We start from the raw sequence: 26138 nt of genomic DNA, 5'->3' as shown, positions 1-26138 counted from the left end.
GGCCAGATGTGACATCCGTGTCTGTTCCTGCAGGCCCTGCTGCTGTTGGGGGGCATCGCTCTCTCCTGCCTGGCTCTGGACCTGCTCTTCCTCCTGTTCTACTCCTTCTGGCTGTGCTGCCGCCACCGCAAGAGCGAGGAGCACCTCAATGCTGACTGCTGCTGCACGGCCTGGTGCGTCATCATCGCCACCCTCGTCTGCAGGTACGGCCCCGCACCAGGGACCAGCCCCGTCCTTCGGTGTGTCCTGGCTCACATCCTCCCACGTGCTCCCAAATGCTCTGCCTCTGCTCCGTGGATACTGGCAATAATCCCTCTTTCCATTTGGTGGATGTATGTTTTTAAACGTCTCTAATAGATTTCCTTCCTTTCTGGCGCTGCCTGGTGGTTTGAGCAATGTGAAAAGGAATAGTTAATGCCCTGCTCTTTGATACTTTTCAAGTGATAAATCAAGGACCCTCTGTCCTTGGGAGCTTATCACTTAAACAGGATGGATACAGCTGAAATATTTATCAGGTCTAAACGCGGATTTCTCAGAACCTGGTGTCCAAAAAGAATCACTATGTGTGGGAGAGTAGATTAGGAAGAGTCACAGATTATTCTTTTGGGTTTGGAAGGATTGGTGCAGGGAATGTTCAGATTTTGTAGCCTGCTGCATTTTATCTGCACTAATGTGCCATCTCCAAGGGCTGCTAGTAATGGTGCCAGGGTCAGCAGTGTTTCCTGTTATGACTGATAGAAGCTTTTGGAGGTGGGGTGGAAAGAGGAATTGCTGAAAACCAAGAAAAAAATCAGTAATTAGTGGAGAGCAGCTGCAGCAGAATTTAGAATGAGATAATTTCCTAGAAAGTGAATGTTGGGGCATCTGAAGGCAGGGATATGTTTGCAGATATGGAAGGAAGGAGCCTCTAATCTTGTTTCGACTTGGGCAGAATGAGTCCTCTGGATGTGTGCCCTATATTGAACACTTTCCAATTTGCATTTCTTTCCAATTCCAAGCACCATCTATTCTTGCCCAAGACTCCAGGTTGGTCTCAGCTGCCCCTCTGTGGGTCTGGCAGGTCTGGGAGCAGTCCCCTAGTCGGAGAGGAGGGAGCTGTGAGACGATTGCATTTGGCAGTGCCTTGGGGTTTGCTTTTTGCATTAGCCTGCTGATGGGTGGTGGGTGTGCTGTGTGATCCCTCTGCAGGTGAGGTGTTCCTTGAAGGCTCAGCTGCTCAGGAGCCAGACTGTGCTGCTGATGCATTTGTGTGTTTGCTCTTTCGAGGCACTCACTTAAGAGAACAGCAAAGCCTTGAAGTGTTGGAACGAGCAGAGCAGAGCAGACATTCTGTGGTGAGTTCAGCAGCTGGGGGTGGATTTGCCAGTAGAAGCAGGGGCTGAGGAGGCGACCTTGTGTACCAGCCAGTATTGCTGTGTTTTCAGGGAGCTTTTCCACGCTTTGCTGACTGCAAATAAGTGCCTGGGGTGGAAAGGCAAACCACAGAAAAACTTGTAAAGAAGAAATCTCAGCCTCATTCACCTTTTAGTGATCTTAAGGGCTTCAGCTGCATCCATTCCCATCCACTGAGAGAGCTGTGGTCCTAACCCTTTCTTACAGAAGCTCTGGCTGGTGCTATTTATAGTTGTGCTGCTCCTACAGGCCCTTGTTAGCTATTGTTATGCAGCAAATGTGACCCAGGCAGCTGCTGCCCTGTGGTAGTTATGTTTGTTTTTGATTGTAGAAAGGGTGAGAAGGAGGTATTCTGCACTTCTCCAGAGCATGTGTGAGATAATTTGAAACTGGAAGTGCAGCATATAAATTCTGGTAAACTTGATGTGACTGTCAAACCCACAAGCTGGAAAGCCGCTAAGGCTTCCTCGAAATCCGAACCACTGGTGTATCCTTGAATCCTTGGTGTACAGTTTGTTTCTGCAAGTATTAAATGCAGAACCATGAAACTAAGGTTAATAACATAAGGTTCTATCTGAACCTACAGCGACATTGGATGATCATTTTTCTTGACTTTTTTTAATTAGTTGTTTAAGCTCCTCTCGGAAATCAGCATGCTTGAGCAAGAGCAGGTCGGTACCATCATGGTGAGGAAGGTGCTGTCCAAGAGCTGCTGCTCTCCTGCAGGGATGAGGTTGGTTTTCTGCCTCTCTGCAGCAGCTGAATGCCACAGTGCCCTCAAAGCAGTTTCTCTTGGCACTCTGCTCAGTCTGTCCTGGGAATGCAGATACAGCTCCCGACAAGCCGACTCCAACTATTGGTATCTACCTGGGACTTCCTGCTAGCACTGCTTAAAGATCAGCCCACTGGATATATCCTGTCCCAGCTGTGTGTCACATGTACCAGAAGAGCCAGACCAGCTGTCCTACTGGGCTGTAAGGCTGTTCTGACCCTCAGCCTGACAGCAGCCTGACTGTGCCTGTTTTGTGGCTCTGTTTGGGTGCTGAAGCAGCGAGAGGTTCCAACCTGCAGCAGGTCTGGTCTGTCTGAGTGCTTGGAAGGGGGACTACTGTGTTCCTAGCTGAGAACTGGTTAACTGTGCTTAAGTCCAGCTGTGCCTAGAACATGCTTCTCTAGGCTCCCTCAGTCCCAGGGGGCTGTTTGTGCTGGGAGTGCTGCTGTGTGCTCCATCGCTCTTTCCTAATGACTCACACCAGGGAGAGTGCTGAGCCAGCACAGCCATAACTGGTTAACAGGGGCTCTCCAACAAAATGTCTCTAATGAATCTTCCCAGTTGCTCTAGCCACAAAGCTGCAGGAATGCTTAGCCTAGATTTTTCCATTAATGCTTCAGTTCTAGTCCTTACCGATTTTGATTGGTTTCTGTGTATGAGGAGTTGTCCTATAAACCATCTCACCCACTGCTTAGGTGACCCTAATTCTCCCAGAGGGGACCTCAGCTCTGAAGGTGGGGAGAAAGCTTTGTGAAGAGGGTATCAGAAAGAAATGGGTGCAAATAAATGGTAAAAACTTGTTTTATCAAGTGCCAGTAATAGCACTTTCCCCTGGTGCGAAAGTGCAAGGTGGTAATTAGACAGACAAATTAACATTCCTCCTGAGAACTTGAAGTCTAAAAAGGGCTCTTCTTATGAAGTTCCTGTAATTAAAGATGACTTGGTGTAGTTAGATTATTCATTTCTAAGGATGTGATGTGAATGGCTAGTGCTCATCTTTCCAGACTGGTGTCTGGGTACCCAGAGGGTCACAGTGTGTGTGTGGGTATTACAGCAGCAGGATCTCATCACTAGAAAGCACATATATCCTCTCTATGTCAGACCAATGCTCTGATGTTCATCATGTGTAAATGCAGCAAACATTTTTTTGTTGTTTTTTTGCAGGTCATGTTGCAAGCAAATTCAATTACACTTGATTGGTATTTCTGGTTCTTTACCCAGGTGTCCAGAGTACATGTGATTCACACAAACAACAGGAAAGCTGCTCTCCAGGCTTGGATTTCTTGAATCTTGCTGAAAAGTGGTACTGAAGTGTGTGTACCACCTGCAGGAGTTTAGATCACACTGATGTATCTGTAGGAAAAGACAGAAATCCTGGTGTGCCCCTCTCCCATCTCACTGGTGCTACTCTTTGAAGAGCTTGTAGAGTTCTGAGTCCCTGGTGTGTGTCTGTGGGACTGCACTGGTGGTGGCAGCTTTAAGCTCAAAGTGCAATGTTTTCTTGACTTAAATAAGTGGGTTTCTTAAAACTTACCACAACTATTGAGTAGCCAAGTAGCTTTTTTAAGTGCAGAGCTGAATAGCAGGAGCAACTTTTTAGATGGCCTTTAAGGCTGTGATAGACTGATTTTAAAAGATTTTATTCAAAAATATGAATGAGAGGGAAAGCAGAGGAGTGATGGTGGTAGTGAAAGTGACAGGAGACGACAGAGGTAGGTTTAGGAGGAGGAATTGAGGATGGGACAGTATGGACTTGGGAGGAGAGGGGGATGTGTGCACTCAAAGGGGAGTGCAACAGAAGCAAGACTGGCAGAAGTAGACATGACTTTCCTATAGAAGCATTGAAAATGTGTTGGTGTATCCACCACAGGGTGCTAGGGTGGAAGAGAGCTGTGTCATTCAGGAATGCTGTTCTTGTATCCAGGCTGTGTGACAGAAATACATCCCCTGGGTGATGATTTTGTCATCCTGTCATACTGGGAGATGGGTCTGCTGTATCTTAGGCTGCTGTGCCTTCCGGGGTTCGTGCAAGAAGCCTTGTGATTTATTGTGACCTCAAGGACTTATGCTGTTGGGTTAAGATCGAGTTGATCTATTTTTATTTTAAAAGAATGCTCTTAAATAGAAGGAGCCCCTCTGTTTCCCTTTAATCATATAAAAGGTAGTTAAAAACTAGTGTAAATCCTTAAATCTGCTTTAAACAATAGCAACTCATATCAGTGTGTGTGGGCAGGGATTTGAAGGAACTGTTGGATTTAGATGAAGCCAAATGCAAATAAAGCTAAGCAGCAGCAGTTCCCCCCACCTGCCCTTCAGCTCTGCCCCCTCCCCAGGCACAGCTGGCCCCAGCCAGGGCTTGTGGGGTGGGTTCCTTCCTTCTCTGCCCTGATAGAAAGGGGAAGAGTCACAAAACTGCATGGCTTGCTCCTAGGGGAAGGACTAGCTGTGTAAGTGGCCTTTGCTAGCACAGGGTGTGAATGGCAGAGCTGGCTTTTGCAGGGCAGAAATGGAATAATTAACACTTTATGTGTAATTTGTAGGGAATGTGTGAGTCTCATGTCTAGAGGAGTTTATTACTTGGATTAAATGGCTTTTATCCCAATTGTTGTGCTGTGGTGTTCTCTTTGAGGAGTAGTGACTGTGCCTGGAGGTTCAGGGCAGTGGGGGCTGTGGTTTGTACTGGGCAGGATGGGAAGCCTATGGAAAACTGCCAGGGTTCTGCCTCCAACAGGGCAACGAGTTTAAAGTCACTTGTTTGTAGTGCCAGCACTTCATGGCTGGTACCTGTGAGTGAGCTGCCTCATCTGTGCAGCATCCCCAAGGACAAGGTGTCTGCTGCTACTTCAGAGCACTGTTTCTGAGTCTTTCCCACCAAAACTGTGCTGCTGTGCTGGGAATACTGAGAGCCAGGCAGGAGATTTTGGGCACTTACCAAGTCCTTGCTGAAAGAATAGGCTTCTAGTAGCTGTAAACAGGCTGAATAGAAATGGCTCTCTAATTAAAGGGGTCAGGTCTGCCTATTCAGTGTCCAGAATGTTCTGGAATTTATTTGGTGCCTATGGTAGAAACAACTGTTAAACGTTTTCTGCAGCTCAGGGGGCTGAAAGGGTCTGTGAGAATTTCTTTGCTGTGATAAGACAAGGAGAAATTCAAGCCATGGTTTTGCACTTTCTATGATGGGGTGCTGAGTTGCCTTATCCTGGGCATAGCTCTGCATCTGTAATCTCTCTGCTTCAGGAGGAGGGGGTAGTGTGTCTTTTTTATTCCTTCCACCCCCGTGCACCCCAGGCATGTGTTATCAAGCTCTGATAATAGCTGCAACGAGGGAGGAATGCAGAGGGCTTTTCTCTCTTTAGTTATCAGCATAATTTGCATTAGGAAATTGTTTGAGGAATGGTGTTCTTGAAGAAAGAGGCCCATTTATTTTATTAATGCTAAATATTTAGTTACATAGCTGCTGCCTCTCTTTCTGTTTATGAAGGCTGCCTCTTGTCCCTAGAAGACTCCTCAGCTGAGTTTTTTATGGGCCAAGCTCTCTATAATTTATGGAGGTTCAATTGCTGGAAAAAGCATGAGGCTGACACAGATTTTCCTAGTGGATCTGCTTCCAGATCATGATCTTTGCCTCTGTTTCTTGTCATGTACCAGGAGAAATGTGACCAGGTGAACTACATTGTTCTGCTTACTCTTTTGAAGCAGAGTCCAGGAAAGGAGGAATGGATGTGTCTTCTTGCAGGAGAGGAGCAAGAGCAGGAGCAGTAGGCAGAGTTGTTGTGAAGGAACTAAGTGTTTCATCCAGAATAAGTTTAGGTTTACAACAGGATCATCACCACCACCTTCCTTTGCACTGCCACAAACACAACCTTGGTGTCTTGAGAACCTTCCTAGAAAAGTGGGTGCTCTCAAGCTAAATATAACATGGGAACGGAAAAACTGTGTCTTGGTAAGGTTTGTCTGCCCTGAGTTTAGTTGTGTGATCCCTTCACAAGTTCTTTCCTCCTCTGTTATTAGGAAATACAGGCTTGGGAAGAGGAACTGTGAGTTCCTGCAGTGATCTCTTAGTAGAAGAGGTATTGCTGACTTGCATGAGATAATCCTCTGGTTGCAACTCATTTACAGGATCTTCCTCCTTTAAGTGAGGCTTAAGCTAATATGGTTTACTTCATAATTGGGGCAGACTGATGTGTGGACAATTGTAGAAAATCAGCTGATAGGTGGTAATTTGCAAAGCGGCTGGAGTTGAATTGTGTCTGCAAGCTTGAAATTTGCTTGCTTTAAAAATAAATAAGCCTTTTGTCCCAGTAAGTTATTAAGCCTCCCTTCCCAGTACTCTAAATCAGTGTGACACAAACGTTTCTAATGGGAAGATAAATCAAGATAATGTTCATAGATATCTCACAGGACAGAGAAGAGGGCATGGAAAATGTATCTGGAGGAACCACCACGGGCAAGCAGTCAAAGCCAGCTCTCTGTGTCCTGCTTTTAAAAAATATAACAAAATCTGTATTTCATGTCCAGAGCAGGCACGTGTCTCCTAGCACAGCAATGGCAGCTCTCGCAGGAGCCACTGCAGAGCTGCCTGGATGGATTTCTGTTTGTCCATGGCCAGACCCAAGCTCCCAAACAGCTCTCTAATAACAGATTTTCATAATTTTACCCTAAATGAAATACTCTTCTTGTGTTCTGCTCTTTGCCACGTGGATGCTGTGTGGAGAACTGTGAATGTTTGCAGGTGTAAACTGAGGAGCAGCGTTCTTTGGGAGTCACGCCTTCCCTTTTTGTGGAAGGCGCTGGTGTGACTCCCCAGTGCACTGTGGCCACCAGCCCCGTGTTACACACTTGCCTTTTAGCTTTACCTCTGCCCTTTGTTGCTTTTCTTCCTCCTCAGTGCTGGAATTGCTGTGGGCTTCTACGGGAATGGGGAGACCAGCGACGGCATCCACCGGCTGACGTACTCGCTGCGCCACGCCAACCGCACCGTGGCCGGCGTCCAGGACCGGGTGAGCACCCCCAAAACGGGGCCTGTGGCAATGAGCAGCCTCACTCAGCACCTCTCCTCCTGAATCCGGCTGTGCCTGTGCCTCTTCCTGTTTTCTCTTCATATCTGGGCTTGGAGATGTGCTAAAATTTCCATTAGTGGCGGGGTGATTTCTTCCGCTCTTCTAAAAATAACGAAGCGACACAGCTTGTTAAGTGAAGTCTTCTCTTTGCTAGGTTTAAAAACAGCTTGTGATCAGCTCTCTCTTCCACACCCGGAAGAGGAGGCAGGCCAAAGCAGACAAATCTTAGTAAAATGTAGCATTTTGGTACCATTGCCTGTTCCTGTGCAGTCTCTAATTTCATGGTATTGTACTGCAACCCTGAGAGCTACAAAATGTGTGCATGTGGTGAGGCTCAGCTGAGGTGCCATCACTGCACTACTTGCAAACAATCTCCCTTGTAGATGCTTTTAAGTTGCTTTTGAGGGGTAAGCAGTCTGAGTCTCTTAAGACAGAGGACTGGTAATCTGGAAGCTGTCCATGACTTGCTAATAAGAATGAATTCCCCTTAACTTCCTTGGTTTCCTGTACTTTAATTTTTTTTTAAAATTTGTTTATCCCCCTTTTTCTTTCCCATACTATAGGTACTGGACACTGCAGTGGCCCTGAACCAAACAGTGGAACCAAATTTGCTTGTCCTAGAGGAGATGTTCAAGAAGCAGACAGACTACCTGCATATTGTCCAGAAACTGCAAAGTCTCTTGGATGATCTGGTCAGGCAAACAACTGAGATCCCCTTTTGGAAGAATGATGAGCTGTCTCTGGAGGAGCTGGCAATCCAGATTGACCTCTATGACTGGTACAGGTGTGTAGCTGTAGTGTAGTGGTTGTAGCATCTGCTTTGGCCTGTTTTGCAAAAATTATGTGCATGTCCTGGGTGGCTGAGCCAAAGGCTCTGTACATTGCTGCAGGTGCTCTTGGCCCACAGAGCTGATTTGTTTCTTACAGCAGGACTGTGTCCAGTTTAAATCAAAATGCACAGCTTTTTTTTCTTAAGTGTCTTTATTGCCAACTGATGAGAAATTTATTCTCAACATACAAAATCTGCAGTTTGTGTTCTAGCACTGGGGAAAAAAACAGCCCCAGATACAGCTTCTGCTCAGTCCTAATAAGTGCATAAAGAACACATTAAATAAAGTAGAAAATTACACTAGTTCTGGAAGTTAATACCACAGCCCAACATTCCTTTTTATTAAACATATTAAATAAGGTTGCATCAGTTGTATTCCACAAAAGAAAATCTCTAGCCAAACATGTGGAATAAATAACTGAAGCATTTCCTAACAAATATCTACGAAGTTCAAGAAGCTGCAATGCCTTTTCTTCCTTTGGTGATGACCAGTGCATAGAACATCACACTAGCAGTCTCATTTCTCAACAGCTGTTTGCACTGAGCACGTTGTGTGGGGCTTTTACCTGCCTCAACTTCCATTCCTACAAGTACCCAGAGCTCTCTGGAGGTGGTTTTGGAGAAGAGAAGGACTGTGTTTTCCCAGAAATCACAACAGTTTTTTTTATCTGTGCTTTTTACACGGCAGTTTTCCTTTGCAGACCGTGTTTTTGTTTGCTGCAGGTGGCTGGGATACCTGGGCCTGCTCCTCTTTAATGTCCTGATATGTTTGCTGGTGCTCTTTGGGCTCATTAGAAACTCCAGGGCCATTCTTATGGGGTAAGTCTTGACCTGGGGACAAGGCATAAGGGAAGTCAGCTGAATGCAAGTGCCTGCTAGTGGGAACTTTTACCTGTTGATATCAGGGACATCTGAAACTGAACATCTTACATTTGCCTCTGAGTACAGAGACATTGTAGGGTGTAGCTCTGTGGAAATAGTTAGGGCTTCATACAAGAGATGTTCCCAGGGAGGTTCTTGAGCTATAAAATGCAATGCTGTTGGTGTTCACTGCCTTCTCATCAAAGGTGAGGAGCTCACCCAGGCTGTCTGCTTTCCACAGGCTGGCATTGGAATCCTCCATTTGCTGGGAGATAATAATGTGAACATCCTTCCTTAAAATTACAGGCTTTAAAAATCTCCCCTTAATTCTCTGCAGTTGGGAAGGCGTTTGTTAATTGATGATAAGCACTGCACATGTCTACACAACCTGCAGCATTGCCTTGTGTGCCACTATCTGCTCTTGTTACCTGGGGCTGTCACACCTGAGGAAACATTAAACTGAGAACAAGCAATGGTTTGCACTGTTATGAGAAGGAGTCTTGTTGCCATGGTACTGCAATGTTAATGCATGTCTGTTTCTCAAAAGCACTGAAAATGCCCCATTACAGGAAAAAAACTCCTCCTCTTCCTATCTCTTGGCTTGGCATATTTGGCAAAGGTCCTGGTATCATAAACACAATGACAGTTTGATAACTGACATGGCCAAGGATCTATCCTGGTTCGTGGTGATGCCATTAATAATTGGAATGTGTATCCAGATTGATTATTTACCAGATGATTTCATACCTGGCAGGTTGTACAGACACAAGTCCAAGTGTATGCACAGATGGCAAACCCAGGGTTTAAATTAGAATCTCGTTCCCTGTTAGCCAGAAGTTCATATTGAGGCATTCCCTAAAGGGAGCACATGGCATAAAGAAACAAGTGTATCACAGCCAGGCAAGATGGTGAAATGCCAGTTTTAGATCTTTTAGCCAAGCAATCAGTTACTGACCCAGTCATCTTCATTTAAAGTAAAACAACAAATGTGTCTTATTGATTAACATGCTCAGCTGGAGGCACCAAGCTGTGTTGTCCTTATGTCATAAACCCACAGAACCTTGCTGATCCATGGCTGATAATTTTTGCATCCATTTGGAAAAGGCATAATAAAGTCTTTAGTGTCTTGTTTCAGAGTGCAGCACAGATGTCAGTCTGGTGAAACTCCCTTCCTTCTGCAAGATGAGGCATAGATCCTTTCACAGAATAGGATTTGTCTGGAATTAAAATAAGTTAGTAAACTGAGGGATAGGTTTGTTTTTTTAAATGGAGACCCACAGGTTTATTTTTTAAAAGCTCTGGTATTCAGTGAGACAAATGTAGCAAGCAGAAAAAAGATATGTCCCTTCCTCACAGAGATGGTTGTACTAGGTTTGAATAAAGAATGTCTTGGTTATGAACAGGTTTTTGTGTTGTTCAGGGTGTGGGTGGGAAGGGATCTACTTATGTTTCAAAGCTTGAGGGAAAAAGCATCCCTAAGAGAGCAAGCCAGTGTCTCTTTACTTTGAAGATAGAAACAGATAAAATGAAACTGCTTATTAGTCTGCAGCCCTGTACCTGAGAGAGTTGAGGAGCATTATAGCCTAAATATCTCTACCACTCATTCTGACAGCAAGGGTGAGGAGCTAATGTGCTGGCTGGGAAGTGCAAAGCCTTTTCCATGAGTGTGTGCTCCTGAATGTCACTGAGAGCGCTGCTCTGTCATCTCTCTGCCTTGTGTCTGCTTGACAGCAGACGGGTCCCACTCTTTCTGTCAGTAATGAGGTCCAGCTCAGTCAGAACAGGACTTGAAATCTGTGCAGAGGTGGGCTCATGTGGCAGTGCTAGGCACCTGAACTGTAGTTCCAAGCTATTTCCCTGCAGGTGACTGTCTCTCTCCTGGTGCTGTATGGGATGCTTGGGTGCTGTTCAGGTGCACCAGCTTGGAACCAAGGTGTCCTAACAGGGGCTGTGTTCCCTCCCACCATCTGTAGCCATATAATGCTTACACCCAAAAACCTCATTTATTATAGACACGGGAGAGATTTCTCCAGTTTTGGATCAGTATGGTTTTGTGGAGTTTTCTTTATTCTGCATATTTTTCTTTGGGTATCTTTGGACCTGGAAAATGAGGTCCAGAATGGGAACAGTGAAAGTGATGGGACTGTAGTCAACCTCCTGCCAATCTTCCTCCCTTACAGCCACCTCTGTCTTTGTGCCTTTGGTTTCCCTGCTAGAAGCAGGATAATACTTTGCTTCCCTACTTCTCTCTTCCCCTGTAGTTCTAGGGCAGGTAATGCAGTAACCGACAGCTGGATATGAACTTCTCTGGTTGCTGCTGTCCATGACATCTAAAACAGGATTGTTTATCTGAACATACAGTCAGTGCTTGATAATTTCTTGGGTTTGGTAATTGCTTTGGACTCCAAATAATACATCTTGTGAAAGGAATGGCTTGAAATCAGAGCTGCTACATCTGCCATCTGTCTGTCTCCCACAGGGTGTGCTTGCTTGGGGTGTTTGCCCTGATTGTCAGCTGGGGATCCCTGGGCCTGGAGCTGGCTGTCGCTGTGGTAAGTGGCTCGCATCCAAATCTCATCCACCCTTTGCTGCAGGTTTAGCAGACACCAGATCAATGTTGTGCTGGGCCTGTTTTACAGCATGTCCTGTATTCTGATTATAGAGATCTAAGTAACTGTCCTAGCAGCTTCCATCTAGGAAAAGTCCAGAGCTGCTCCTTCTCCGTGGTGTGGTAGCTCGTGCTCCAGCACTGCTGTGGTTGTGTAAAGCAGTGCTGCTGGGGGTGGTGATGAGAGACTTCAGCATCTGAAACAGCCCTAAAATAGAGAGTTCCCTGATGTTAACCTGGCTCAACTGCTCTTTGATGCTGGTGTGCTTTGATATTCCTTTTGCCTTTTGTCTTCCATCTATCCAGGGCTCCAGTGACTTCTGTATCAACCCTGATGCTTATGTCTCCAAAGTGGTTGAAGAGAATGCAGTTCTCAGTGCTGGTGAGTGCTGGGACTGGCTTTGGCACGGAGTTCTGCAGCTCCAGCTGTCACACAGGAGCAGTGACTGAGAATTTTAGGCTGTGTTTGAAATGGAGGAACTGGCATACAGTGGGAAACAAAATTTGTGGAGCTCTGGAAAAACAGCACTCTGGTCAGAAGTGTGCATGTGTGCATCAGAACCACCTGCAGAACCTTTCTCCTGCCTTGACCCTTAGGTGGAAATAGCTGATAAAATGGAATAACAGAAGTCCCTGGATTATTGGATTATTTTGCTTTAAATATAGCACTCTTGAGTCTTGTTCTCCTCCCTAAGTGACAGAAGTGTGGCAGTAGCAGTGTGAAGTTTGAGTTGTCATTTTTAAGACTTGCTCTTGGGTCTGTATTCCTGAATCTAGCATACCTATTTTTATATCTGTTATCAACAGTTTATATATAATTTTTTCTCTTAATGGTGGCTGTAAATAGTAGCCTCTTTGAAGGGTGAATGGAAGCTGCCACAAAGAAGTATGAATTTCCCTTTCCATCATAAATGCAGTATTTTGACTGCTTTGTGTAGTCTTTTCCACTTAAAGCATGTGCCTGCATTGCAGTGGCTTCCAGCTGAAGCACTGATATATTTGGGTTTTGTTGCTCCAAATTTAGACTGAAGTGGTTGGTGAGGTGAAGGGTGCCTCCAATTTGAACCTCAGTGGGGCAAAGATGGCATTCAGAACCATAATTTTTTTTAACAAAAAGGTGATTGGGTGCCTACCAGCAGAGATACAATAATGCTGGAAAGGAAAAGTATTTTTAGGACTGAGTTTGCTTATTAGTTTACTGAGTTAACTTTTTTCCCCCTGCCTTCTCTCCCCCAATAGTTCCTTTATGTAGCTCAGTGTTTAGCCTGAAATCCTGAAAATTTAGTAAAACAGAAGCAGGCAATGACATTGATTTGTAAAAGGAGTGACTTGTATTTTTTTGGTTCTGATTTGGTGGAACCAGGGAACTTTTCCTGTGTGCAGAAGGTCTGTGCTTAGCCAAATGCTGTCTTACACTGTGCAACTGGTAGGAAATTAGGTATGTAGCCATGGCTGAGGATGCAGGGATTGGAAACAATAAAAAACATGAATGTCTGGAGGCAGAATGTGGTATAAAATAATATGTACAGGTTAATATTGCAACCCTACATCTTATTTTTGGAGTCCCTTATTTATTGGTTTTGTGGGAAGGAGTTGATAGTGCTAGGCAGCTCTCTTGGCAACAAAGAAATGTAGTGAGGGAAGAGAATGAGTGTTTAGCATAAGATGAAAATCCTCTCTTGGCTGTGAAGGTGACAAAGATGCAGCTTCAGGTGCCTAGCTGGGTCCCTGAGTCTTCAAGGAGGCGAGTGGGTCAGCGAGGCCAAGGGGAAATACGTGATGCTACTGCCAGCTGTGTGCTGTGATAATTTGGTAACCCAGATTAGCTCTGGAGCGTGTTTGGTAACAATTAGATTGACCCTGGGAAACTAAAGAAAGGCCCCTTTGTGCTGCTTCTCCATTTCAGTTGTCCTGGTCTGCTGGGCTCCTGTGGTTTTCCATTGATCAGTCTCGTTCATTTGGAGGCTAACAGGGAGTGCAGGGCTGACATTCCATCCCTCCTCCTGCATTCCCCAGCAGGGACAGTTGGCTCCCCCAGGGCAAACAGGCTCTGCTCCTGCAGCACCACCACATAGCAGTTGTTAAAGCTCCAGAAATAACAGGGAATGGCTCTAAGGGAAGCACTGAGGAGGAGGAGGAGGAGCAGGTGCTGCCCCAGGCCTGGGTTGGAAGGATCACCCCTCCATGGGCACTGAGTGTGTCAGCTCCTGCTGCCACGCACCCTGGAGCATTGGTGAGCACCTTCTCCCTTCTCCAGAAGGAAAGCTGTCCAACTTCTGAGCCTGCCATTGCACCAGGTAGCTGGTTGGGAGATGATTGAATCTTCTGTCTTCCCATGTAGGTTTTCATTGTTGTGTCATTGTTTATGATCAGGAAGTTATGGAAATGGTTCTTGGTCCCCAGTGTTGAGATCTTCCCATGCATCTGAGCAGGAAGAAAAATGATGACATGAGGACTGTATGTGTCAATTAGACTTTAATCCAAATAAAACCTCTTTAAAAGTCTGGAATAAGTGTTAGTGTCCCTTGGCTGCACATTGTAGCAGCTGCTTTGTGATCAGCTGAGCCATATGTGTGAGAGTGATGAGCTCCAGGAGGCAGGGACAGTCAGCTGGGAGCCAGCATCGATGCTGTCCTCTCAGAGGAAGAGGCCCTGTTTGAAAGCCCCTGGTTCTAGTGCTTTATGCTCTCTGGGTTGCTGGCTCTACTTTTTGGATGATGTTCTGCAACTTTAACAGCAGCATAGACACACTAAAAGAGAGTGTGAGTGGCTGGAGGGGCTCAGCTAGATCATGGAAGAGGAATCCATGGGGAGTTATCACCGATGCAGGAATCACATTTGCTGTGAGAATCACTTCAGCTAAAGTTGGGCTGAGAGCTATCTGCTTCTGGCCAGTGCTGGGGTCTGCCCTGCTGGGCTGGGTGCTGCCATCTAATTTTAAGGATATAAGAAACAACAAGCAATCCTAAGAAGCTTGGTAGTGCTGGGTCCATTTTTCTCTTTAATCACTATTTTTGATTGTTGTTGTTACATACAATGTATTGTAAGGTTCTCTATGCTCTGACATTCAGGCTGGGATTGAGTCATCATTATTTGCAATGTGTGTTTGCTTGTGGTGGTTGTAGTTTTCACAGAAAAATAACTTGAGTTGAATACTAGGCAACTAGTATGTTAGTATTCTTGTTTATGTATTAACTGCTGTTTTCAAATTTAAATGGAATTAATGGAGCTGAGAATAATCTGATTAAGTGCATTATTACTGTCATGTTTTTAGCTGAAGAAGAGATGTTCTTGTTTCATAGATAAAATGTGCTGCATTAAAAAAATGATGGGGGAGAAAAGGGAGGCAAAGAACTTTAATGCAGATTTCTGAGAGAGGGAAATACTTAAATAATTTTGCAGAAGAGGCTGATGTATGTGCCTACCTCACCCTGTATTCATTACAGGGATAAAGCCAATGGAATTGAACAGTGCCTGTATAATCAGCTCCTGCTGCTAGTAAAAAGACTTGGTGCAGCCAAGATGTTTATTTTCAAAGCAGGAGGCCATCTTCTAGTCCCATTCTTTTTCACTGATATTATGTTATTATCAGATGACTTGTTGCATAAAATTAAATAAAAAGGCACAATCTGTCTAAACAACAGGAAGAGCTTTCTCCAAATTCTCTTAGCAGAAATCTGTGTGGTGAACAGCCACTCTCTTCATCCGAGAGAGCTGTGAACCTCAGGGGATGGATAATGGAGCCTTTTAGCTGTGGTCCAGCCGAGCTGCTCAGGCTGGATGCTGAGGCTGAGCTGCTCAGGTATGAGCAGGAAGGGTTCTTGTCGTGCCCAGCCTCCCACTGATGGAGTCTTGTCCTAAAAACCCAGAGCTGAACCAGCCAAAGGACTGACACCATCACCACCTCTGTTTCCTCTCTAAAGTAAGACCAGGACAAAACCTCAGGTGGGGCAGTGCTGTCTGCACAGTTATTACCTGAGCTCAGAGCACACTGCAGGAAAAAGTTTGCCCAAAGAAGTGCTCTTGAGGGTCCTGCTGAGCTGATGATGGCATTGAGAAGCTGTTTTCCTGCCTGCTGTTGTTTGACTCCTGATTAGCAGAAAGCTTTGAGTGGAGGTTAAATGGGACAGTTACAAGCTCTTTGCTTTTACCAATACAAGAATAGGATGTATCAGAGAAACTAAATATTATGCAGATACCTCCCTTTGCTGTCAGACCAGTGCCTTGAGGAAACAAAACTCCTGGTGGAGAACATTACCTGGGCAAGAAACTGCAGCCAAAAGAGCTGCCTTCCTTTGACACCACAGGTGCTTTCTCTGATGATTGAACCCAGAGAGACAGCCTCATCTGGGTGTATAGGCAAAATGAGCACTGCTAAGAGAATGTTCAATTAGAGATGAAGAAGAGCTGGGAAAAGCTGTTCTAGGTGTGAGGGGTTTTTTTTGGAACTAGGATAATTTTTTCTCATTGCTCTCTACAGACCTCATTGCCTTTTGGCAGGTGCATAATACCATTTTTGCATTTTGGCTGGGCTTTGAAGTGAGTAGTAGGTCTCCATGGTTGCAGAAGCAGTAAGTAGTTCGAGCAGCTGAAGCTGTCTTTAGTAGGAAGCTCTACTTTCCTTTCCAGGAAAAACAGACTTTGCAAAAATAAAGCATTTTAGGTAGCTCCCTTCCTTGCCTTCTGCTCCTACAATGCCCGTGCACCAAGAGTGAGTCAGGAGGATTGCTGCTAGCAACAGCAGGCATGGGCAGCTGCAGATGTGACCCTGCCTAACCCTTCTGCTATGAACTAGATTGCCTAAAGGCCAGCTTCAAAAATCAGATCAACCTTTAGGAATTTTCCTTGAGAGGAAAATGCACCAGAAAGATAATTATAGTAAGAAATTGCCTGGAGCTGTTAGCAAAGTGCAAAGGATGGATTAGTGTAGCTGTTTTCTGGTCAGAAATATGAGATTTGGTGATGTGCAGGATAACCTCCACCAGATTTAAAAGAGGTGAAGGTGCCTCCTGCTCCTTCCTCTCTTCCTGATGGCATGGGGGCAGGGGACATGGTCCTCCTAATTTCCAGGCTTTGCAGTACAGGATGACCTGAAGGCAGCAGCTTCACTGCCTGTTGTAGCCGTAGATTCAGAGCACCACAGCTCGGGTTCAGTGCAGGGGAAAGCTGCTCCTGATGGCTGTGCCATTTTGGGAAGCATGTTTTATGTAGAGTGTCACAGTTGTCAGCAGCAAACCAGTGCTACCACAGTGAATCCTTGCTGATCCTGCCTTCCAGGGTGAAGCAAGGCAAGCACTTATTTCACTGTACTGCTTTTTGCTTCACTTGTAACCAGCAACCTTTATCCTGAGCTTACAAGCTGCAAACTATGATATCAGGAGCTCTCATCTCTAATCTGCCCACCAGGGACGATCCAGAAGACCCTTAAGAAACATTTCTAGAGCTCTGCATTAGCAGTGTGTCATGCAACTTATTGCACTTAAAAAGGTGATGTAAGCTTGGGAGCTTCACAGAAACTTTTAGTGGTTTGTTGGTTTAAAATAAATAGGTGACAAGATCACCAAGCTCCTTTGGGTCACCATGTGTGATGCTGTGGGCTGCTGTTGCTGTTCTCTCAGTGCAGGTGTGTTTTAATCCGTTTTCACACAGCCATTGTGTGTGATTTATGAGCCGGGGAGGAGCAGCCCTCTCCTTGGCTCAGTACTCGTGGACAGTCACTTCTGTGGCCTGCCCAAAGTGAGGCACAGAGCAGTTCTTGCTGCCCTCCTGTCTGCCCAGAATTTGCTAATTGCTGTTCAGAGGCTTGGCTGGGGAGATGTAAGTCGTCCCAGAGAAAGAATCGGTGGGAGGGAGATGGAGCAGCTGGCAGGAGCTGCCCCAGAGTAGGCTAATGAATTATAAATAACAGCTGTCAGGTTGCATTGCCAGCACACAGGGGCTGACAAGGCTGTGCTGTAGCACTCGGTCTCCAGCGTGCTGCCTTGCCGAAAGGTGCATTCAATATTTATGGGAAGTATGGCAGAGTCAGGATACAGACAGGTCTGCTTCCTTCAGGGCTCTGCTTGCTTCTGGTTGTGCCTTTTACTGAATTCTGAGTTGGGACTCATCAGAATAGCTGTGCAGCCTGGAATGTGCATTACTGAAAGTCACAGACAGGAGATTAAAAAGAATGGAGGAAAAGATGCTGGTGGAGGGGGGAAAGCAGAGGGTTTGTGTGTTTTAAGGCTTTTGTAGTCTTTACCACACCAACATCACTCTTTATTTTGCTGAGCTGGCATGCTCATATTTATCTGAAGAGGAACTGTAAATGTTTGAGGAATAATCTATAGGTATTTGGATGATCAAGTCTTTCAGAGCTTCCTTCTTTGATAACATTACTGAGGATGGCAGGGGAAAGCCTGGTGTTTGTAATTTGTGTGTGCTGGCAGTTGATGTAGTGTTGTAGAGGGCTCATGAGGGCACCAGGCTGGTTTGAATGAAGAGGAACACAGCTGTGTCTTCAAGCCTGGAAACAAATGATGTTGTTAGTAGAGCACAGTAACAGTCTTAGCTGGAAGTTTATGTCTTCACTGTACTGTAGTTGAACTTGTCTTAGGTTTACGTGATGGATAGTGCCAACTTCTGAATAAAACTTCCTCTGTGTTCATCTAACTTTCAGTGGAGCAGACCCATACTGCAAAGCCAGATGAATCTGGCCTGACTTTCTTCTTTTGTGTCTTGACAGAGACTCTCCGTTATTACATGACCTGTAGTGCTGGGTACCCCAACCCTTTCCAGCAGGTGAGTGCAAGCACCCTTACCCCTTCCAGCCCTGGGTCTCCTCACCCTGCAGGGTGCAGGTTAAGTGCTCCTGGTGCCAGCAGCACTTCAGGGAGTGTTTGGTGTTTGCTTTAGGGAGTGCTCTGGCTGTTGGAAAAGCTTTGGCAGCTACTTCCCAGCTGTGCAGGAGATGCCACTGTGATTTAGTGAGAAGTTTTTTCCAACTTCACCACTACCTGTGCAGCTTCAGGTCCAGGACACCCCCTTAGAAGGGCCTGTGTGTAATGTGGTGAGAGCCATGGCTTTGTTGGTGGTACCTCTGTTTACAAGGCACTTGTCTAAAGAGCAGCAATGTGGAGACACAGCACAATTAATGCCAGCTTGGGAAACCCTGTAACTCCTGTTCTGAATCTCTTCTTGAAGGTTCTTTTTGGTTAAACAGTGGTTACGCTCCACTCCCAAAATGCAGTCACTTCTGTGGGTGAAGGAGTGTTTTTCACAGATGCCTCTTGCAAACCTTTGAACATCTAAGGGATTTATCTTGATGTATAAATGTGAGTCACTATTCTTTTGTGTGGGGGCAGAAGAACAGCACCTGGGCCCATTCCAAACTTTGTCGTATGCATCAGAGGCCAGAACAGGCCCACACCACCCACCATTTGGCAGACACCAGCTGCTTCACTGTTTATATTTAGGATTTTTTTTTAAATCTTGTCTTCCTCTGTTTTAAAGGGTGGGGTAAGGAACACTTCAGGCTGTGGTGTGATGCACCTCTGCCATCTGTTGCATTTCTGGTTGCTCTGTGTACTCCCTGACATGCTATTGCATGTGGAATTCTCATGGTGCTTTAAAGGGTGAAGGCTGCACCCTAATGCAAACAACTTCTACTGTTAACATTATGTCTTTTTCATCCATCTGATTTAGTAGAAAAATCCAGCTGTGTTCTGTGGTGAGAACTTGAGTGCTTTTTGTCTTTTCTTTCTCCTTCCCTTTTGTCCTAGAGCCAGCCCCAGCTGTGTGTACATTTTTGTGTATGTATTTTGCTCTTTGTTTATGGGTTTGTGTTTTTTGGTTTTTTTTTTTCCCTTTTGGTTCTTCCATTCTCCTCTTCTCTCTGTCTGTACTTCTTCCAGTTTGCTAAAAGTCAAACTTAACCCTATTGCAGCTGCACTCATGTCAGCTGGGACATCTTTAACTAGTACCATTCATACAGATGATGCTTCAGTATTTGGGAAATAGGATTTCAGTCTTTTCCCAGGAGATGTTGGTCCATGTGGCCTGAACTGCTGAAACATTGCATGTTTTGTGTTGAGCAGAAGCTGTCAGGAAGTCACAAGGCTTTGGTAGAAATGCAGGATGATGTGTCGGAGCTCATGAGGTCAGCGAGCAAAGAGCACCCCACCTCCAAGGTAACTCTCCTCAAGTTTGCTCTCCCTGTTCTTTGTGGCTTCCCTCAATTTTATACAGAACCCAGGATCAGCTCCTGCTAAGCATTCCCTTGCACTAATCACTTGTTGTTTGCAGGAGTATCTTACTCGGATCCAGGAGGTTTTGAATTCAACAGAGATCAACTTGCAGCAGCTGACAGCTTTAGTAGACTGTCGGAGTCTGCATTTGGTGAGTTCTTGGTAACTGGGCTTGAGCTAAGAAAGAACAAAGGGGGTGTAGAGCCTGTATTAGTTTGGAGCTCCAAATCTCTGGTGGAAGTTTACAACAGCTTTTTACTTATTGGTTCTAGCAGAAAGGGGAATGAGATTTTGGATCAAGTTAGCTTTGAGTTTAAAGCTCAACACAGGAGGCTAGGTAACGTCTTCATACATCTACAAACTGCAGCCATAGAGGCCTTCAGGTTTGGGTTTTTTGTGCATAGCAAATAACTTTTATTATATTTTTTTTTGTTATAATTTTTTCCATGCTCCACTTTGCCATGGAGTGCAGTGCCTTAGAGCAGTGTAGCATGGCCTTGCTGTTGTCCTCAGTGCCTTTCTAAAGGCAGAGACAGACAGTTCATGCTTCTGTTCTTGGGCATGGGACATTGTGAGGGAGTTGAAAGGCTTAATGAAAAATATTATATCTTCAGTTGGGTGGATAAGTTTGTCTTGGCTGTTTATTTTTGCTCCTCTTAAAGTCTTATTGTGGGAGGTTGGAAATATTTCTGTGTCTAAATCCAAGCTGGTCTTTTTGAGGGGAAACAAGGGTTAGATAATTTATAAAAAACACTTGAGTCCCTGAAATTAAAATAGAAATATTCTCTCATATATATATAATATATAAATATATATATAAATATATAAATAATATAAATTATTTAATATATAAATATATAAAATATAATATTAAATATATAAAATATATTTATTTATATTTCTAATAAAGCAAAGGGAATGCAGTGTCTCTAAGAGTGTATTCTAGAGAAGGGTTTTTGAGTTAGAGCTCAATGTTTACTCTGTGGTGATCGAGAAACTCTGCTTCTTTCCCTCTGCAGGATTACATCCAGGCTCTGACAGGCTTCTGCTATGATGGAGTGGAAGGCCTCATCTACCTGGTTCTCTTCTCCTTTGTCACAGCCCTCATGTTCAGTTCCATTGTCTGCAGCGTGCCACACACTTGGCAGCAAAAGAGGTACAGAGAGGGTTTAGATCCTGTAGCACTGTAGAGCTCTTTCCCAGTGAAGACTGGCTGCTGGATTTGTGCCCATGAGCATATGGAGCTCATTCCCACATGATCCCAGGAGTGTGAGGGGTGAGGCTTTATAAGCACAGGTCTAACAGGAAAAAAAAAAAAAGGTTTTGTTTTGCTCTGGCTATGGTTGATACTAACATCTGAATCTTATTGCACTGCAATACTCTGTGTGCAGAGTATTCAGTACACTGTAGGACTGTGAGTCAAGTCAGATGAGTGATTATAGCTGTAATATAGAGGTAATGCTTGAACTATTGCTCTCTCTGTAAAATTCTTATTCTCTTACATTGTCTTGAGGCATTTATTCTGCGATGGGGAAAAGAACTGGAATAAGAAGCAGTTTACACTTGCCTTTGTAGCTTTGCTCATGCTGAGGTGACTGACTTGCAGAGATAATGGAAAGCAGGAACTGTTTTGTTGTCAGCAGCATGGGCAGGTGAGATGCAAATTGGAGCTGGTATTGGTGATGATAACCAGATTAATCAGTAAGTCTTTAGCAAGCCCTCACTTCACTGACTGGCTGCTGCACCACAGGCATTTAGTTAAAATGGCATTGAGTTTTCTCCTCTTGCAGAAGAGCAATAGACTGCAGCAAATTCTCTTCTGTGGTCTTGATTTTTGTGGTAAAATAGAAGGCCCTGAACAACAGCAGGAAGCCAGAGCCTGCAGTGCCCACAGAGAAGTGGCGTTAGGAAGTGTCAGAACAGCCCCTGAGAAAATGTCTGGTTCCTCACCTCATCCAGAGGCAGCTGCAGAGACCTTACCACAAAGAGCCCGGCCTGTGGGAAGGAGAAAGGTTTCCCCAGTGGCATCCCTTGTGCAGCCTTCCCTGTGGGCTGCCCTGCCAACCCCAGCAGGCCCAGGCTGCTGCTGCCAACTGAAGGCTGCCCTCCTGCATTCCCTGGAGCACATTTCTCCCCCAGCCTCCCTCTGGCAAGGGGAGGATGTCGTAGTTTATGGCCTGCAAGAGAGGGTGCAGGCTGCAGTTCCTCGATCTTCAGTGCCACCGTGTGGTGCAGAAGCTGCAGGTGATGTTTGGATGTTTCTAGTAATGCCTGTGCTGTGCAGAACCTTTCACTAGCTTTAAGCACAGATGAAATATATTTCAGACCATGGTTCTCCACCCCCTAATTAGGGAGATGAAATAGCGATGTGTATTATGTAGGAGGGGCAAGAGGATATTATGGGAGGGAACCAGCCAGCAAACAGTTCTGCTCTCTATTGATTTAAAATCCTGACATTTTTGAGAAGGTAAAGGATTTAGAATTTAAATTTTGCAGCTTAGGCTCTGTAAAGACTTCTGTGATTTTGCTGGAAGCTGAAGCAGACCCTTTGCAACCAGAAGAGAAGTCTACAGAGGCTTATCCTTAAGAGTTCTTTGGATGAGTCTACAAGGAAGGACACAAATTGTAGTTTTGAAGGATGTTTCTATGGGGTGCATGGCACTACATCCCCATTGCCCCTCTTTTTTGTTGTTTGTGGGGTTTTTTAGCGCTGTATATGTTGGGATGTGTATCCATCCTTTGGTTGTGCATCTGGGCAGTTGCAGACAGGCGCTGTGTGCCAAGCCCTGAGAGAAGCCTGTAGGGAGGCTGGAGGGGATCACGCAGTGTGCACCTCCAGATGGGATCTGTGGGAGGTCTGAGTCACTGTGGTGTGGGCTGTGTTTCACACTGCCACCCTGAGGCATCCCAAACGGGTACAAACGTGGAGGTGTGGAAGATGACTGGGAGGTTCCTCGGATTACCACGGTTTCCTGCAAACCCCACATGAAGGGGTCACTGTAGGGTTCTAGGAGGAACTTTTTCTCCTTCTTGCAGAGGCTCAGATGATGATGGGGAAGAAGAATCAGCTGCCCAAGGGAGTAGACAGACACACGATAATCTGTACAGAGTGCACATGCCCAGCCTGTATAGCTGTGGCAGTAGTTATGGCAGTGAGACCAGCATCCCAGCAGCAGCACACACAGTCAGCAATGCTCCCGTCACGGAGTACATGTGAGTATCCCCACAAGAAGCTTCTCCACATTGCTTCCTTCTTGTTTCTGTTGGCTCCAGTGCTGAAAGGCACTTCTGATCAAGTGGTAAAAAGCAGTGAAGGATTTGCTTTTCTGATTGGCGTCTAATGGGAAAAGGGAATAGCTTGAAAGTGCTGCTCTAGAAAGAGTTTTGTTAGACAGCATGCTCCAAAATATGAACAGCTTTGTGCTCCAGGACTCAGGAAAACATCTGAAAAAAAAAAAGTAGGAAAGTATTGTCTGGGCTTCTTATTACACAGTGATTCTGATCACCAGAAGACTTAATTCTTCAGACAGAGCAGTCTTGCCAGAAGCCTCCAAAAAAGACTGAGAGCCAAGAAAAAAACCTGTGGGCTCTCTCTTTCTACAGTATTTGCAGTCAGCTCTGACATCTGTTGGAGCTTGGAACTACCTAGTCGAGGTGGGATCTTCAGAGCTTTCTCTAGAAGTGCCTAACCCTGATTTCATTTGGACTGTCACCAGGGCCCATCTTTTTTTGGGCTGCCACATCATTTCGTTTATCCCCTTAGACGCTGTCCTCATTTTATCTCCATTTCTGCCACTTGGCAGTTCTGATGCTGCAGGGAGGCAGATTTTCACAAGGACCTATTTTTAAATCACTTGATGTGATTCATTGTGGGCCCTTCTGAGTAAGAATGTAAAAATAGTGCTCAATCTGAGGAAAATTATTATAGTTTTATGCCCTTGTCAGAAAAAGGGGATCCACCTGGCCTGTAAGAAAAGCTTTGAAGGAGACTGACCTGATACAGTAGTTTTGGGGGTGAGGATGCCCTGTCCTGTGTCCCCAACAGAGACCCTCCCCAGGGTGCCCCGTTACCATGTGTGTCTTCCTTTCCTAGGAGCCAGAATGCAAATTTCCAGAACCCCCGTTGCGAGAATACCCCGCTCATTGGCCGGGAGTCCCCACCTCCCTCAGTAAGTCTCTCTTTACTGCTCTTCTCTGCTTCAGCAACTTTGGGGAATACACATTTGCCACTCCTGTGTACTCCCAAGGGAGCTGACTGTGCAGCCAAACACAGGATCTGGCCCATAAATGGCAGCAGCTTGAATAAACAAGCTGTGTCTCACCTGCCATGGAGAATAAAACCCTTCTGTGCTACTTTGGGCATTGCACATGGAAAGACTAAAACTCAATCAATTAACACTGGTAATCCTATGGGCCCAGTCCTGCCACCACTGAAGTGCATGAGTATCTTGATGGGTGACTTCAGCAGGATGATTCACTTGCATGCAGTGTACTTGCTATCTGTGCCAGTGGTTCCTCAAGTTTAAAAAGAAACTTGTTCAAACTGTAAATTCAGAGTTATTGCTGAACCTCTCTCCTTAATCTGCCCTCAAGAGATGGTAGGATGAAACCTGTATTATTTTTTTGTTGAGATTTTTTTTTTTAAATCTTTCTTTCACAACTGTTTTACTTTCTTTGGAATCTATTTTTGTATTTAATTTCCTATGGAGGAAAAAAAAGAAACTTTCATGGAAGGTTTTGGTATTTGGAGTGGCCTGATAGCCATTTCTGTATGCTGGATAAAACATGGGCTTGTCTTCGTGTCTGGGTAAGAACTAAATGAATCTTACCCTCCCTTGCTGGACCCTGTCAGCCTGATTTACAGCAGAACCTGGAGAACATGCCATCCCAGTGCTCACTAAGCCAGTAGTGTGATTACAGAGGATGAGTGGTAAAATGCCTGATGACCAGCCAGTCTTCAGGTATAGGTAAAGAAAATACACTCTGTGGTGCCTGGTTCAAACTGAGGGGGAGGGGAGGAAGAGGAGGTTGGCGGATGAAGGAGTAGGAATTGTGGTGGAAATGAGGGCATCACATTCATGGTTTCACTTCAAGAGGACCAGTTCATCTTGCTGTAGAGGAAGTGGAAATGTGCAGAGTCGATCCTTGTCTCTGTCCTTGGCCAGACCTCTTCCACCCTTCCCAAAGAGGTTTCCTGACCCCCGGTGCTCTGGTCGCGAGCTCTGGTCGCATTGTGCGGTCTTAGCAGAACCCCTGATGTGCTGCACTGCTGGTGTTCCCTGGGGCAGAAGGGCACGTGTTCCTTCAGTGTCCTGCTTCCCCTTGCCCTACAGCTCTTCTGCTTCAGAGAAAGCACATTCCCTTCCACGGGGCTGGAGTGAGGCAAGGAGTTCCCTGGTTCTTCTGTTGGTGTTAATACCCTGAGTGGGAATCTGAGTCCTGGTGCCTGAGGCTGGGGTTTGGGAGTAGATAAAGGTTTTTTTCTTCTGAGTAGCTTGAGTTGGCAGCCATCAGTGTGGGCTATGGGGAGGTGCAGGGGCTGGGGAGGATGAGGGAGCAGCACTGCACCCATAGAAAAGGGAGTTTCTCCCCAGATGAGAGAAGGAGCCAGGCTATAGAGTAAATGTGTTTCCTGGAGGGATGTAGTAGACAGGCAGTGGAGAGAAGAAAAATGCTGTCTATTCTCATATTGACAGGCAACAGGGAAAGGCTTTTCTGGGGTTTTTGTATTTGCAGCTCTCTGTAGCAGGTGGCTGAGACTGTACTGAGGCAGAAGAAATGGTAACTTTTCATAGCAAGTTGTCTGTGGGAGGAGAGAGATGAAAAGGGAGTACCAATGCACACATCCCTGCCTCTTTTTGGGAGGGAGGAGAGGGAGATAAGCATCCAAGTAGGTTATGTCCAGTGTGTAGACAGAGCTGACCTGTTCCATTTAGCTTTCTGTGAACAGATGGTGAAAACTAAGATGTGATGATCCTGCTGCATTGTTTGTCCGTTACTTTTCCTGGCTTTTTGTTCGTTTGTTTTGTGTTTTTCCTTCTCTCATTCCTTCTGTTTTCTCCTTCTTGCCACAGGGATATTCCCTTAGGGCGGTAGAACCCACCTTGTCGCTGACACACACCACGGTTTCACTTGCTTGCACTGTGTTTTTCATGCACGTTGAGGCTGCACTCTCTTTTTCTCTCTCTTTCTTGCGTCATCACAGTTGTATTTGGCTGCCATGGACAGTAGCAGCCATATGAGCTGGCAGCTTAAGCCCTCGGACAGTGCACGGACATACTGGTAACAGCGCCCGCAAATGGAACAGGTACTGCAAAAAAGGTCCTTCTTGCTCAACCCCTTCTCCACTCCCAACCACTCCCTTCATCCCTGCACTGTTTATCCCAGGCCA

The 26138-nt window shown here is 45.5% G+C and overlaps 1 protein-coding gene across 3 annotated transcripts in view; it reads left to right on the top strand.

Annotated features, from left to right (window-relative positions):
• TTYH3 (tweety family member 3) overlaps nt 1-26138 on the top strand; it is a 73822-nt gene that overhangs the window by 36838 nt on the left and 10846 nt on the right. For 2 of the 3 annotated variants that reach the window (XM_088063926.1, XM_088063927.1), the window contains exons 2-14: nt 34-203; nt 7053-7164; nt 7788-8008; nt 8777-8872; nt 11394-11466; nt 11829-11904; nt 18247-18302; nt 19598-19690; nt 19806-19898; nt 20767-20903; nt 22784-22960; nt 23841-23916; nt 25953-26054. In XM_088063926.1, the coding sequence (XP_087920052.1) occupies nt 34-203; nt 7053-7164; nt 7788-8008; nt 8777-8872; nt 11394-11466; nt 11829-11904; nt 18247-18302; nt 19598-19690; nt 19806-19898; nt 20767-20903; nt 22784-22960; nt 23841-23916; nt 25953-26033 (1461 nt within the window). In that variant the 3' untranslated portion in view covers nt 26034-26054. The remainder of the gene's footprint in view (nt 1-33; nt 204-7052; nt 7165-7787; nt 8009-8776; nt 8873-11393; nt 11467-11828; nt 11905-18246; nt 18303-19597; nt 19691-19805; nt 19899-20766; nt 20904-22783; nt 22961-23840; nt 23917-25952; nt 26055-26138) is intronic. The other variant, XM_005523189.3, reaches the window with a different exon arrangement.

This window comes from Pseudopodoces humilis, chromosome 18 (assembly GCF_049639895.1).
Source record: "Pseudopodoces humilis isolate 2021_Gansu_Grassland_sample_001 chromosome 18, ASM4963989v1, whole genome shotgun sequence".
Lineage (NCBI taxonomy): Eukaryota > Metazoa > Chordata > Aves > Passeriformes > Paridae > Pseudopodoces > Pseudopodoces humilis.
Note: the sequence above shows the minus strand (reverse complement) of the source record. Positions and strands in the feature narration are given on the sequence as shown.